At 37.6% G+C, this 15816-nt stretch overlaps 1 protein-coding gene across 1 annotated transcript in view; it reads right to left on the bottom strand.

Moving 5' to 3' along the window:
• LOC111160500 (pecanex homolog 2) overlaps positions 1 to 15816 on the bottom strand; it is a 275016-nt gene that overhangs the window by 167731 nt on the left and 91469 nt on the right. Inside the window, exon 15 of the mRNA XM_022523646.1 lies at positions 15538 to 15629. Coding sequence (XP_022379354.1) covers positions 15538 to 15629 — 92 coding nt within the window. The remainder of the gene's footprint in view (positions 1 to 15537; positions 15630 to 15816) is intronic.

Raw genomic sequence — 15816 nt, 5'->3', positions numbered from 1 at the left:
ATAAAAAAACATGCCATGAAATATTTAAAAATTCCTTTGCTGATCTTAAACTCAGAGTAGACACAGTAGAGAAAAGAATTAATGAACTTCCGGATAGGACAATAAAAATTATTCAAAAGAAAACCCAAAGAAAAAGAGAGTGTGTGTGGGGGGAAAGATGCAGAAAAATATTAAGTCATCTAAAATCTATATAATTGGTTGCCCAAGTAGAAACAAAAAACAGAATGAGGCAGAAGACATATTTGAAGAGATAATGGCTGAGGATTTGGAAAAATCAATTAAAAAAAAAAAAAGATCAAAACAGCTCAGGGAACCTAGAGTAAAATAAAGAACAAACACCATGAAATTAGTCACACTGTCAATCTGCTGAAAACCAAAGAAACCAGAAAATCTTGATGATGGCTAAAGAAAAAAGAAACATTGCTAACAGAGATACAAACATTAGAATAACAGATTTTGGGTTAAAAAAAAGTATACAACCTAAAAGAAAATGGGAAACATATTTAAAGTATTGAAGGGGGAAAAGCAGAATTCTATACCAATGAATGTATCTTCAAAAAATGAAATCAAAATGAGGAATGTTTCAGACAAAATCTGAAAGAATTCACTATCAATAGATTTGCACTATAAGATTTCTTAAAGGAAGCTCTTCAGACAAAAGGAGAATGACATGAAATAGAAAGATGGATATGCAGATGACTACTCTCCATGTGGGGGTCCTGCAAAAGGGCACCCTCTGCCTTCCCATGGGGAGGATCACTGAGGGCTCACACCACAGGAGTCTGTAGAGTTTGGCACACACAAAAGGGAAGATGGATTATCCCTGAAGGTTTACTGAAGAGAGAAGACCATAATCTTTCACTCCAGGCCAGGAGATCAGGCTCAGCTATTTTTATTTTCATCCTCTAAAGAGGCACAAAAAAACCTTCAGGGAACAAAAGCCACACAGAGCAACCAGAAGCAGCTTGCACTGAGCCTGGCCCCCTGGCAAGGGGTGGTGCAACTCTGTCTAGGCAAAGACACCTGAGACTCAGTGAAGCAGGCCCCTCCCACAGAAGATCCCTGGAACAATAGGCAAACATCAAGTTTACAGAGCACACAGGACTGCAAAACTTCAGCATTGGGAGATCATGGTATATAGAATTCAAGTTTTTTTTCTCATGATTTGTAGAACTTTCATTTTAAAATTTTCATTTTTCTTTTTTCCTTTTCTTCCTTTTCAACTAGCTTCTTATTTTATTAACTCTTTGTTTTTAAATCTTTAACTTTCATTTTTTTACATGTACATTTTATAGATATATTGTTCATTTTTTGCTTCCTTTCACTGTGTTCAATTTTATTTTTGCATATATATATATATATATATATATATATATATAAATTTTTTTTTTTTTTTTTTTTTTTATTTTTTTTTTGGGATTTAGTGTCTTCTAACAAACAGACCAAAATATATCCAGAACCAAGTGGATCACCCCGTTTTGTCCACTGGGGAGATTATATTCTCTCCCTGCCCCCTTTTATATTCCGTTTCTTCTTTTTCTTTTCTTTTTTTTTTTTTTTTTTGGTTTTTGACCTCTTCAGATTTGACTAGTGTGTATTTTCCTTGGGTCACGGTTGATATTTTTGAATTTGTCCTCTCATTCATCCATTCATCTCTGGGAAAATGACTAAAAGGAAGAATTCACAACAAAAGAAAGAACCAGAGGTAATACTCTCTGCCACAGATATAATGGATATGGATATAAGTAATATGTCCAAGCTGGAATTCAGGATAACAATTAAAAAGTTACAAGCTGGCCTTGGAAAAAAGCATAAAAGCACCAGAGACTCTCCTTTGGCAGAAATAAAATCTAATCAGGCCAAAAATAAAAATACTTTAACTGAGATGCAGTTTAAATTGGATGCTCTAAAAGCTAGGGTAAATGAGTCAGAAGAGTCAGTGACATAAAAGGCAAGCTGATGGGAAGGAAGAAAGCTGAGGAAAAGGGAGAAAAACAACTAATGGACCATTGAAAGGAGGTTTTGAGAAGTCAGCATTATCATAAAGCAAAACAATACTAGAATTATTGGAGTCCCTAAAGAAAAGAAAAAAAGAGGGGGAGACAGAAGGTATTTTTGAGCAAATCACAGCTTCCCTAATCTGGGGAAGGAAACAGGCATTCAAGTACAATAAGTACAGAGGACCCCTCTCAAAAATCAATAAAAATAGATGAACACCCTGACATATAATAGTGAAGCTTGCAAATTTCAGAGATAAAGAGAAAATCCTGAAAGCAGCTCAAGACAGGAGGTTCTTAAACTACAGGGGTAGAATTATTAGTCTAGCAGCAGATCTATCCAGAGAGGCCTGGCAGGCCAGAAGGGCTGGCATGATATATTCAGGGTACTAAATGAGAAAAACATGCAGCCAAGATTACTTTATCCAGCAAGACTGTCATTCAGAATGGAAGGAGAGATAAAAAAGCTTCCAGGACAGACATTAATTAAAGACAGAAATTAAAAGAATTTGTGACCACTGAACCAGCCCTTCAAGAAATATTTCTTATAAGTAAAGAAAGAGACCAAAAGTAACATAGACCAGAAAGAAACAAAGGTTATCTATAGAAACAGGGACTTTACAGGTAATGCAATGGCACTAAATTCATATCTTTCAGTAATTACTCTGAATGGACTAAGTGCTCCAATCAAAAGACACAGGGTATAAGATGTTATAAAAAAGCAAGACCCATCCATATGCTATCTATAAGAGACTCATTACAGAACTAAAGTCACCTATAGATTGAAAGTGAAGGGGTGGAGAACAATTTATCATGCTAATGGACGTCAAAAGAAAGCTGGGGTAGCAATCCACATACGAGACAAATTATATTTTAAACCAAAGACTGTAGTAAGGTACGAAGAGGGACACTATATCATACTTAAAGGGTCTATCCAACAAGAATATCTAACAATTATAATTTTTTTAAGATTTTATCTATTTATTTGACAGAGATAGACAGTGAGAGAGGGAACACAAGCAGGGGGAGTGGAACAGGGAGCAGTAGCCTTCCCACTGAGCAGGGAGCCTGACACAGGGTTTGATCCCAGGACCCTGGGAACATGACCTGAGCCAAAGGCAGATGGGTAATGACTGAGCCACCCAGATGCCCTAATTATAAATATTTATGTTCCTAACTTGGGAGCAGCCAACTATATAAACCAATTAATACCCAAATTAAAGAAACACATTGACAATGATGCAATAATAGTGGGGGACTTCAACATCCCACTTACAGCAGTGGACAGATCATCTAAGCACATCAACAAGGAAACAAGGGCTTTGAATGACACAGATGGATTTCACAAATATATACAGATCATTCCATCCTAAAGCAATAGAATTCACATTCTTCTTGAGTACATATGGAACATTCTCCAGAACAGATCATATACAGGGTGACAAATCAAGTCTCAACCAGTACCAAAATTTGGGATTATTATCTACAATATTTTCAGACCACATGCTTTGAAACTTGAACACAATCACAAGAGGAAATTTGGAAGGAACTCAAACACTTGGAAGTTAAAGAGCATCCTACCAAAGAATGAATTGGTCAACCAGGAAATTACAGAAGAATTTAAACAATTCACTGAAACAAATGAAAATGAAAACACAACTGTTCAAAACCTTTGGTTCTAAGCAAAGGCCATTCTAAGAAGGAAGTACATAGCCACACAAGCCTTTCTCAAAAAATTAGAAAAGTCTCAAATACACAAGCTAAATTTACACCTAGAGGAGCTGGAGAAAGAACAGCAAATAAAAGCTAAACCAAGCAGGAGTAGAGACATAATGAAGATTAGAGCAGAAATCAATGAAATAGAAACCAGAACAGTACAACAGATCAATGAAACTAGAACTTGGTTCTTTGAAAGAATTAATAAGATTGATAAATCCCTAGTCAGACTTAACAAAAAGAAAAGAAAAAGGACCCAAAACAATAAAATCATGAATGAAAGAGGAAAGATCACAACAAACACCAAGGAAATACAAACAATTATAAGAAGTTATTATGAGCAACTATATGCCAACAAATTAGGCAATCTTGAAGAAATGGATGCATTCCTGAGAACTTATAAACCACCGAACTGACACAGGAAGAAATATAAAACTTGAAAAGACCCATAATCAGCAAGGAAATTAAAGCAGTAACCAAAAAAATCTCCCAACAAACAAGAGTCCAGGGCCAGATGGCTTCACAGGGGATTTCTAGAAAACTTAAAAAATACCTATTCTTCTGAAGCTGTCTCAAAAAATAAAAAGGGAAGGAAAACTTCCAAACTCATTTTATAAGGCCAGCATTATCTTGATCCTAAAACCAAACAAAGACCAAACCAAAATGGAGAATTCCAGACCACTATCCCTGATGAACATGGATAGCAAAATTCTCACCAAAATATTAGCCAATAGGATCTAACATTACATTAAAAGAATTGATCAATATGACCAAGTGTGACTTATTCCTGGGCTGCAAGGGTGGTTCAACATTAATAAATTGATCAGTATGATACATGACATTACTAAAAGAAAAGACAAGAACTATATGATCCTCTCAATAAATGCACAAAAATCATTTAACAAAATACAGCATCCTTTCTTGATTAAAACTCTCCACAGTATAGGGATAGAGGGAACATACCTCAATATCATAAAAGCCATCTATAAAAAACTCACAGCAAATATTATCAATGGGAAGAAAAAATGAGAGCTTTTCCCCTAAGGTAAGGAACATGACAGGGATGTCCACTCTCACCACTGTTCTTCAACATAGTACTCGAAGTCCTAGCTTCAGCAATCAGACAAAAAAAAAAAAAAAAAAAAGACATAAAAGGCATTCAAATTGGCAAAGAAGAAGTCAAAGTCCCACTCTTTGCAGATGACATGATATTTTATGTGGAAACCCAAAAGATTCTACCCCAAAATTGTAGAACTCATACAAGAATTCAGCAACATGGCATGATACAAGTCACTGCACAGAAATCAGTTGCATTTCTATACACTAATAGTATGATTGAATATCTGATTCCAGCAGTTCTAATCACATTGTTCTAGAGATTTTGGCCAGTGCAATAAAGCAAGAAAAAGAAACCAGAGGCATATGGATTGGAGAAAAAAATAAGACTGTCTATTCACAGACAACATGGCTATCTATATAGAAAATCCCAAAGTAGCTACAAAAAAAGCTACTTGGATAAGTCTTTAGCAAGGTTCCAAGATAGTAGCCTAAATATACAGCAATTAAGTATATATATTATCAATGAAAATTAGAAATTTAAATTACACAGTACAATACCACTTACAATATCATGAAGCACATGAAACTGTAATAAGTATGAAAAATATGTGTAGTAATTGCAGTTTGGAAAGTACAAAATATTTCTGACAGAAATTAACAAAGACGCAAATAAATGAAACAATATCACGTTCATGGGTAAGAAGATTCAATATTGTTATGTCAGTTCTCTCCATGTTGTTTAAAATTTCTACAGAGTTTTGTTACAGGAATTGACAAACACATTCTGAAACTTACACTGAATGAAATAAGATCCACCATTTTATTTCAAGACTTAAAATAAAGGTAGTGTAATCAAAATAGTGTGGTATTATTGTAAACACAAACATACAAATAATAGGAAAAAAATGCAGTCCAGAAATAAACCCACACTTATCTGAATAATCAATATAATAGATTCTATTTTTTAGAGTTTCACAGCAAAATTTCAGGCTCATAGCAACACTAAATGGAAAATACAGAGGGGTACCTGGGTGACTCAGTGGGTTAAGCCTCTGCCTTCTGCTCAGGTCCTGGTCTCGGGGTCCCGGGATTGAGCCCCACATCGGGCTCTCTGCTCAGCAGGGAGCCTGCTCGCTGCCCTCAGTCTCTCTCTGTCTGTCTCTCTGCCTGATTGTGATCTCTGTCTCAAATAAATAAAATCTTAAAAAAGAAAATACAGAGAGATCCCATATACCCCTTGCAGTCACACATACACAGTCTCCTCCACTATCAAAATGCATAAGCGTACTACATTCATTACATTCAGTGAACCTACACAAAAGTCTATAGTTTACATTAGGGTTCAGTCTTGGTGTTGTACATCCTTAAAGTTTTGACAAATGTCTAATGACAGACATCTATCATTATGGTATCATACGCAGTAGTTTCATTGCCCTTACGCAGCATTTTTATCATGTTTTGCCTCTTCATCCCTCCCCAGTAGCTGCTGGCAACCACTGATGCTTTGACTCTCTTCAGAGTGTTGCTGTTTCCAGAATGTCCTATAGTTGAAATCTTATATGTAGCCTTTTCAGATTCGCTTCTTTCACTTAGTAATACGCATTTAAGATTCCCCTATATTGTTTGACATGGCTTCACATCAATTTTGAGGAGAGTGAATAATGTTCCTTTTCTGCATGTACCATAGTTTATTTACCCATTCACCTACTGGAGGACATATTGATTGTACCCAAGTTTTGGCGATTGTTAATAAAGCTTCTGTAAACATTTGTGTACAGGTTTGTGCACAAACTTAGCTTTCTAATTCTTAGGGTAAAGACCAAGGTGCTCAGCTGCTGGATTGTATGATACAAGTATGTTTACTTTGAAAGAAACCGCCAAACTGTTTTCCAAAATGGCTATATGAGTTTGTATCCCTGCTAGAATGAGTCAGAGTTCCTGTTGCTGCATATCCCAGCCAGCATTTGGTGCTGTCAGTGTTCCAGATTTGGGCTACTCTGATACCTGTGCAGTAATATCTTATTGTTATTTTAATTTGCAATTCTTTAATGACATACGATGTCGGGCATATTTTCATATGCTTATATTTGCCACCTGTGTATCTTCATTGGGGAGGTGGGGGGTGTCTGTTCAGGTTTTTGTCCATTCGGTCAAGTTATATTTCTTGGTGTGATTTTTAAGAGTTCCATATATATTTTGAATAACAGTATTGAAAAGGATTTTTGCAAATATTCCCTCTCAGTCTGTAGGTTGTTTTTCATTCTCTTGACAGTGTCACTCACAGAGCACAAATTTTTAATTTTAATGAAATCCAGCTTATCAATTCTTTCATGAATTGTGCCTTTAATGTTGTATCTAAAAAGTCACTGGCATACCAATGTCATCTAGTTTTTCTTCTATGTTATCTTCCAGGAGTTTTATGGTTTTGCATATAACATTTAAATCTAGTATGTATTCTGAGATAATCTATGAGAGAATGCAATGTCTGTGTCTAGACTCATTTTTTTCATGTGGGTGTCCAATTGTTCTAGCACAATTTGTTGAAAAGAATATCTTTGATCCACTGTATTACCTTTTCTCCTTTATCAAAGATAAATTAGATCTATTTCTGTGCCCTCTGCACTATACCACCGATTTGTCTCTTCTTTCCTCAATAACACACTATCTTGAGTATAATACTTTTATAATAAGACTTGAAGCTGGGGAGTATCAGTCCTCCAACTTTATTCTCCTTCAAGATTGAGTTGGCCATTTTAGGTCTTGTCTCTCCATATAAACTTTAGAATCAGTTTGCCAATATCCACAAAATAACTTGCTGGGATTCTGATTGAGATTACATTGAATCTGTTGATTAAGTCAGGAAGAACTGATATCTTCACAATACTGAGTGTTCCTATCCATAAACAAGAAATATCTCTCCATTTTTTAAAATTATTTGATGTTGTTCATTAGAGTGTTGTAGTTCTCATATAGATTGTGTACATATTTTGTCAGATTTATACTTAAGTATTTCATTTTAGGAGGTGCTAATTGTAACTGGTACTTTTAGTTTCAAATTCCACTTGTTCATTGCTGGTATACAGGGAAGAGATTAACTTTTGTATTTAACCTTGTATCCTTCAATGTTGCTAAATCACTTGTTAATTCTGGGGGCGTGGTCAATTTTTGAATTTTCTATATTTATTTCTTCCTTCCCACTCAGTATATCTTTATTTCCTTTTCTTATCTTATTGCATTAGGTAGGGCCTCCAATATGTTGAAAAGGAACTTTGTTGTACAAGTTCATTATAAAGTTAAGGTAGTTAAGGTAGTTCCCCAAATTTCTAATTTGCCAGGAGGTTTTGTCATGAATCAGTGCTGGATGTTTTCAAATGTTTTGTCTGTGTCTATTGATATGATCATGTGATACTCCTTCTTTAGCCTGTTGATGGGATGGATTACATTGACTGATTTTTGGATACTGAACAAGGCTTGTATATATCAAGTAAGTCTCATTTGGTCATGGTGTATAATTTTTTTAGATGTCGTAGGATTTGACTGGGTAATACTTTCCTGAGGACTTTTGCCTATATTCATGATATTGACCTGTAGTTTTCTTTTCATGTAATGTTTTCATCTGGCTTTAGTGCCAGGGTAATTCTGACCTCACAGAATGTGTAAAAAAGTATTCCTTCTGCCTCTATCTTCTAAAATCAATTGGAGAGTATTGGTATAATTTCATCCCTCAACGTTTGCTAGAATCCATGAGTGAACCCTATCTAAGCCTGGTGCTTTATGTTTTGGAAATTTGTTAATTATTGATTCAATTTCTTTAATCTAGGTAAGCCTAATCAGATAGGACTTTCATCTTGTGTGAGTTTTTGGTAGATTATGTCTTTCTAGAAACTGGTCCATTTCATCCAAGTTATCAAAGTTGTGGGTATAGAATTATTCATAATACTCCTTTACTATCCTTTTAAAGTTTTTTAAAAAGATTTTATTTATTTATTTGAGAGAGAAAGAGTACACCAGGGGAGAAGGAGAAGGAGCGAGGGAGAAGCAGACTCCCTGCCAAGCATAGAGCCCGATGTGCGGCTCAATCCCAGAACCCTGGAATCATGATCAGAGCCAAAGGCAGACCCTCAACCAACTGAGCTACCAAGTGCCCCTACTATCCTTTTAATGTCCATGGAATCTGTAGTAATATTTCCTCATTACTTTCTGTAATTAGTAATTTACATCACCGCTCTTTTTTTCTTATTTGGCCTGGCTACAGGTTTACTGATTTTATTGATCTTTTTCAAAAACCAGTTCTTTGTTCTGTAGATTTTCTCTACCAGTTTCTATTTTTCAATATCATTGATTTTTGTTCTCATTTTTATTATTTATTTTATTTTGTTTACTTCAGAATTTGCTCTTCTTTTTCTAGTGTTCTATGGTGGACATTTAGATTACTGATTTTACATATTTCTTCTTTTCCAATATATGCATCCCATGTTATATTTTCCTTCCAAGCATTGCTTTTGCAATGAAAATACAACTTATCCTACTTTTTTTGATAAGTTGTATTTTCATTTTCATTTAGTTCAAAATATTGTTTAAATTTTTCTTGAGATTTCTTCTTTCACCTGTGTGTTACTTAGAAATATGTTGTTTAATCTCCATATATATGGGGATTTTTCATTCCATTGTGGTTTGAGAGCAGACCCTGTATGCTTTCTATTCTTTTAAATGTGTTAATATATGTTTTATAGCCCAGAATGGGGGCTCTCTTAGTGAATGTTCCATGTGAGTTTGAGGAGAATGTGCATTTTGCTGTTGTTCAATGAGGTAGTTCTACATGTGTCAATATATTCAGTTGATAAATGAGGCTGTAGAGTCCAACCACACCCCTACCGGGTTTCTGCCTGCTGAATCTGTCCATTCTGACAGGGAGGTGTTAGAGTCTCCAACTGTGAGAGTGGATTCATCTTTTTCTCCTTGCAATTTTATCAGTTTCCCCTTCACATATTTTAATGCTCTGTTGTTAGGTGCATACACCTTAAAGATTGTTGTGTCTTCTTGGAAAATTAATCCTTTTAATACTATGCAATGCTACTCTTTATCTCTGAAAGTCTGTTTTATTGCTCTGAAGTCTGAAATTAGTATAGCTATTCTTGCTTTCTTTTGATTAGTTTTAGCACGGTATATACTTCTCCAGCCATTTACTTTTAAGACATAAGTGTCTGCATATCTAAAGGGAGTTTCCTATGGACAATATATATTGGGGTCTTGTTCTTTGACCCTCCCTGACAATCGCTACCTTTCACTTGGGGTGCCTGCCCCACTGATATGCACAGTCATATTGATACAGTTCGATTAATACTGGCTCTAATCATTACTATTTATTCATTGCTCTTGTTTTTTGTTCCTATTTTTGTCTCCCACTCTTCTTGCCTTTTGTAGTTTTATTTGATTTTGCATGATTTCATTTTCTCTCCTTTATTAACACATCACTTATACTTCTTTTCTTAAAAACACTTTTTAATGGCTACCCTAGAGTATGTAATACACATTCCTAGTTAAGTCCACTTTCAAATAAACTCCATCACTTTATGGATAGAGCAAGTATCTCACAATAATGATATACTTGTATTTTTGAATACATGGTTGCAATAAGGATAGGAAAATGAAAGTGTTTATTTAATTCCTTCTCTGATAATCTTCCCTTCTTTATGAAGTCATGAGTCTCAGATCGACATTATTCTCCATTCCCTGCAGAACTTCTTTTAATATTTCTTGCAAGGCAGGTCTACTGGCAACAAATCTCCTTCAATAAATCACTTCTGAAGGACAATTTTGGGGGGTACAGAATTATAGGTTGGTGGAGTTTTGTTCTCTCCACACTTCTATTTCAATCTCCTCTTGTCTCATTTCAATAGTTTCCTGTCACAGTCAGCTCACGTTGCCATAACAAAATACAGTCTGTGTATCACTAAACACATTGTCTTAAACAACATCAATCTATTTCTCACAGTTCTGAAGTCTGGAGGTCAGAGATTATGGTGCTGGCCCAGTCGCTCTCTTCCTGGTTTGCAAATGGTCACGTGCCCTGTGTCTTTACACAGCAGTGACAGAATGAGCTCTGGTATCTCTTTCTTTTCTTACAACGGCACTAATCCCATCACGAGGGCACCACCCTCATGACCTCATCTAAACATAATTATCTCCAAAAGGCCCATCTCCACATACCAGCCCACTGGGGATCAGGGTTTCAACTTACGGATTTGGGGAAACAATTCTGTTCATAGCCATTCCTGAGGAGAAGTCAGATACAATCCTGACCTTTGCTCCTCCGAAGGTAAGGTAAGGATATTTATTTCCTCTGTTTTCTTTCAAGATGTTTTCTTTAGCTTTTTTAGCATTTTGAATGATAGGCACTTGTTTAGTTTTTGTTTTTGTTGTTAGGGTTTCTTTGAATTTATCCTGTTTGGGGTTTTTTGAGCTTCCTGAATCTGTGGTTTGGAGTCCGATATTAATTTGGGGAAGATCTCAGTCATTAGGACTTCAAGTATTTTTTCTGCTCCTTTTTCTCCTCTCCTTCTGACACCTTCATTACATATATGTTACACTTTTTGCAGTTGTCTCACAGTCCTTGGATATTTTGTTTCTTCAGTCTTTTCTCGTGCCAAAACGAATTGGAAATTTCTGTAGACATCACCTTAAGCTCAAGGATTCTTCGGCAGTGTTCATCAAAGGCATCCTTCATTTCTGTTACAGTGTTTTTGTTTTCGTTTTTTAATTGCTAGCATTTCCTTTTTGGTCTTCCTTAAAATTTTCATCTTTCTGCTTACATGGCCCATCTGCGCTTACAGCCTGTCTACTTCATTCATTAGAGTCATTAGCATATTAATCATAACTGTTTCAAATTCCCAATATGATAATTCCATCATCCCTGCCATATCTAAATCTGATTCTAATGCTTGCTCTATCCTTTCAAACTGTATTTTATGCCTTGTAGTATGCCACATCGTTTTTTACACACTGGGTGAGAAGGCCGGGGGTAAACCGGCCTTTACTGATGGGGTGGCAAGGCATATGGGGAGTATTCTACGGTCCTGTGATCACTTCTGAGTCTTTCAGGGACCCTGTGCCTGGACTGTGAACTTTGTAAGTGCTTCTGAGTCCCGTCCCCATTTCAGGTGGGACAGAATGGCCAGAATGGGTTGGATTGGAGTTGGTATTTCCTTTTGCCCACATGGAAGGCTAGAGCCAACTGAGTTTGGGATTTCCCTTCCTCCAAGTCATTTAGGCTCTGACAAAAATTATTAGTTCAGGCTGTGGTGAAATCTTGAGGGCAGGCCTTGTTAAGAAGAGACTAATGGTCTCATGTATTTCAAAATGGTTACTCTTCCCTTCCACCTGCTGAAAGGAGGTGGGGATTTTCCTCTGATATTCACCAGGGAACCTGTTCAAGCGCCTGGAGGGAAAATGCACAGAGGTGTGGGCTGTCCCTGATGAACTGGGTCCCCCTGGAGGTCTGAACTCCCAGACTTGCCCACACTGAGTCTCCAGCAACACCTAGCTGGCAGTTTAGGTTTTCCTGCCCTGGGACTTGTTCCCACAGAGGTTTCTGCTCCCGGGTTCCTGCTCCAATGAGACGTGATTCCCTGCATCGACCTGTCTGTCTGTCTGACTTTGGAAGGAGCTAGCTGCTTGCTTCTTGCCTTCTCTGGTGGATTTTAAAAGAGCTGTTGATTGTTTAGTTTGTTCAGCTCTTTACTTATTGTAGGATGGAGATACAACTTCCAGACTCCTTACATGCTGGACCAGAACCTGGAAGCTGGTATTTGTTTCCAAGGCTTCCAAGGTAATTCAGTGGGGAGAGGTTAGTCTTTCCAGCAGTTGTGCTAGTGAATCTCAATCTTTACTTCATCTCATACATAAAAATCAACTCAAACTGGATCACAGATCTAAACATTAGAGCTACAACTACCAAACTTCGAGGAAAAAATATTTGTGACCTCGTGTTAGGTAAATTATTTTTAGTTAAGATGTAAAAAGCACAGACCCTAAAATAAATAATTGACAAACTGGATTTCCTTATAATTAAACACTTGTGCTCTTTGAAAAATGCTGTTAATGAAACGGATAGAGAAGCCAAGAACTGGAAACAAATATATTGCAATATATATTTGTTAAAGGACTTCAGAACATGTAAAAAAAATTCTTATACCTCAATAAAAACATGTAGTGCAATTTTTTAATGAGAAACAAAGACTTTAACGTATTTATGTTAATGAAGATGCATTAAGTAGCAAGCAAGCATGCGAAGCCTACTCAACAGCATTCATTATTAGAGAAATGCAAATTATAACTACAATTAGACACCAGTTCATAATAGGAGTACTATTTTTAAAAACTAGTAAAACATTAAGTGCCAGGAAGAATCTGGAACACTTTGAAATCTCAAAGATTATGAGGGGATCTAAAATGGTACAGACTTTGGAGAACAGTTTGGCAATTTCTTAAGAAGTTAAATATTAACTAACCATGTGACCCATCAATACCACTCCTAGGTCTTTACTATGTATAAATAAAAACACATATCCACACTAACACCTACACAAAAATGTTTATAGAAAATGTGGTATATACACATAATGGACTATTATTCAGCCATAGAAAGAGTGAAATCTTGCCATTTGCAATGACATGGAGGGAGCTCATAGTTTAACGCTAAGGGAAATGAGAGACATATGATTTCACTCATGTGTGCAATTTAAGAAGCAAAACAAATAAGCAAAAGGAAAAAAAGAGAGAGATAAACCAAGAAACAGACTCCTAACTATAGAGAACATACTGATGGTTACCAGAGGCGGGGGGGGGGGGGGGGGGGGGAGATGGGTGAAACAGGTGGTGGGGATTAAGGAAGGCACCTGTCATGATGAGCACCAGGTGTTGTATGGGCGTGTTGAATCACTATATCGTGCACCTGGAACTGATAGAACGGTGTATGTTAACCCGCATTAAACTAAAAACTAAAACAAAACCTTCAAAAATACTTATATCATTAAAAAAATTAAAAATTTAAAAATTAAAAATGGATGAAAAATAAATATGTACACAAGCACTGAAACACAACAGAGTACATACCATACAAACGGCCCTGCAAGTAAGCACCTGCAACCCCAAAATTTTATAGGCAGCTGTTTTACCAAAATGAACAGAAAGAGGTCCTCAGAAGGGCAAGGACTCAGAAAATAACTACCCCAGTACTGTTCCTGAATAAAATACCTGGCGTCCTGTGACAGAATAAGGAAATGCATTCAGAAGAAAGAACATGCAATTTGCTATGTAATTGTTATTCTGCACGATAGGATAAACGTGGCGACAGGGTCACCACCAACACCTGAATTACCTTTGTGTATTAAAAGACGGAATCTTCCTCTTTCTCCCCCTTTCTTTATGTGAAAGAAAGTATCTATATGGAATGGATGGAAGGAGTGAGGGAGGAAATTACGCTGTGGACAATCACGGACAGAGTCCATGGGAATGCCCTGGGAGATAATCATATCACACACCTTCCTCTGCACAACGGGGAACAGACAATTATCTTCCTGCCACCCACAACCACACGTTTAATAAGATTTTAAGTTACTCGTTTTAAGAAGTTAGCGAAGGAGTGTCACTGGATAGATATTAAGGAGCCTTTGGAACATGCTTTATTTTTATTTGCTTTTGTATGTTTAATTTTTATTTTATCAAAGAGGTATCTGTTGTTTAAAACAGTAAAGGTAGGATGTCCATCAATTCAAGAAACATGTGTAGTATTAATTAACGTTTTTCCAGAACGGAGATGCCCGGACAACATTCTGTGTGTTACTGTCTTCAGAAATTATAGAAACTCTACAGTTTTATGACACTGAAAATGAGCAAGAGGGTCCCCAGCCTACAGCACCTCATGGCCCAAAGGCTTGTTCCTGTGGGCAATGCTTTCTAGCTGTTTCTTCTGCACCTATGACCCTATTTCCAAGTAACATGCTTGTGGTATTATTTCTTGGCTTTTTCCAATTTTAGATATTATTTGCCAACTTTCCAGTATGGAGGACAAGGTTAAGATGGTCCCAACACAACACTCACACACCCACACAGTGGCACACACAAACACACAACCATAGGCACACCCTCCCCTATTTTTCCATTCTCCATGTAACCATTATTCAGGGCACCATAAACGCAAACTGCCGTCCACAGCTGAGAATCGTTCCCTTTCTCTTCGGACACAGCTTTTGTGTTTTCCTAAAGTTAACGCTCATCTTGGTTTTCATCTTCTCGGGCCTCCCCGGCCGCCAGCCTAGCTTCAGCTCTCTCCCATCTGGATAAATCGACGGGCCATCTGTTTTCTAGATCTTAAAATCTTGTTGCTATCATCTCCTCTCCTGTTCTCTGTCCACGAGGCATCAGGCAATTCTCTCTCTCTCCCGTCTTTTGAGCGATATTCAAGAAAGCGGAGAAGGCGAACACACAGGTCCTCCTGACCACCGCGCTCAGCAGGGGCTCGGGCAGGGGCCGGTCATGATGCCGGGAGACAATGCGGTGGGGGGGGGTCGGTGCTCCCCCGCAAGGCACATGCTTCGGGTGTCTTCAAATACCACCCAGGCCCCACCCCCCCAGGCCCCGCTATTCCTGATGCGCTCAGATCCCGTGTCTTTCATGGTTAGACGAACACATGTGTTCGCTTAAACCACCAGTGGGTGTAATGGACGGGAGGAGCCGGGAGAAGGCCCTCGGGCCTCCCACCTACCTTCACGGCGCCGAAGCAGAAGGCGTGGAGCAGGCCCGCAGCCGCCGCACTCCGGGCCACACTGTAAACAGCCGAGGTCATGCCTGAAACGGCTGCAACACAAACACGCACAGGCTCACAATCGAACACGGAAGAAAGGGCCAAGACAAGCTTTTAACTGCAAAATGCCTGCCACGGGGGCCAAGAAAACCTCCGTGGGATCAGTCGGTCAAAAGTACCCGATGACTTCATGCAAAAGGAGAGAGAGACACTAACCGTTTACCAAAAATTCCGCAGGAA

The sequence above is a fragment of the Enhydra lutris genome, unplaced genomic scaffold, assembly GCF_002288905.1.
Source record: "Enhydra lutris kenyoni isolate GAN:26980312 unplaced genomic scaffold, ASM228890v2 scaffoldscaffold76, whole genome shotgun sequence".
NCBI classification, from domain to species: Eukaryota; Metazoa; Chordata; class Mammalia; order Carnivora; family Mustelidae; genus Enhydra; species Enhydra lutris.
The sequence above is the reverse complement of the archived record's forward strand: the minus strand, read 5'-3'. Positions and strand labels throughout refer to the sequence as shown.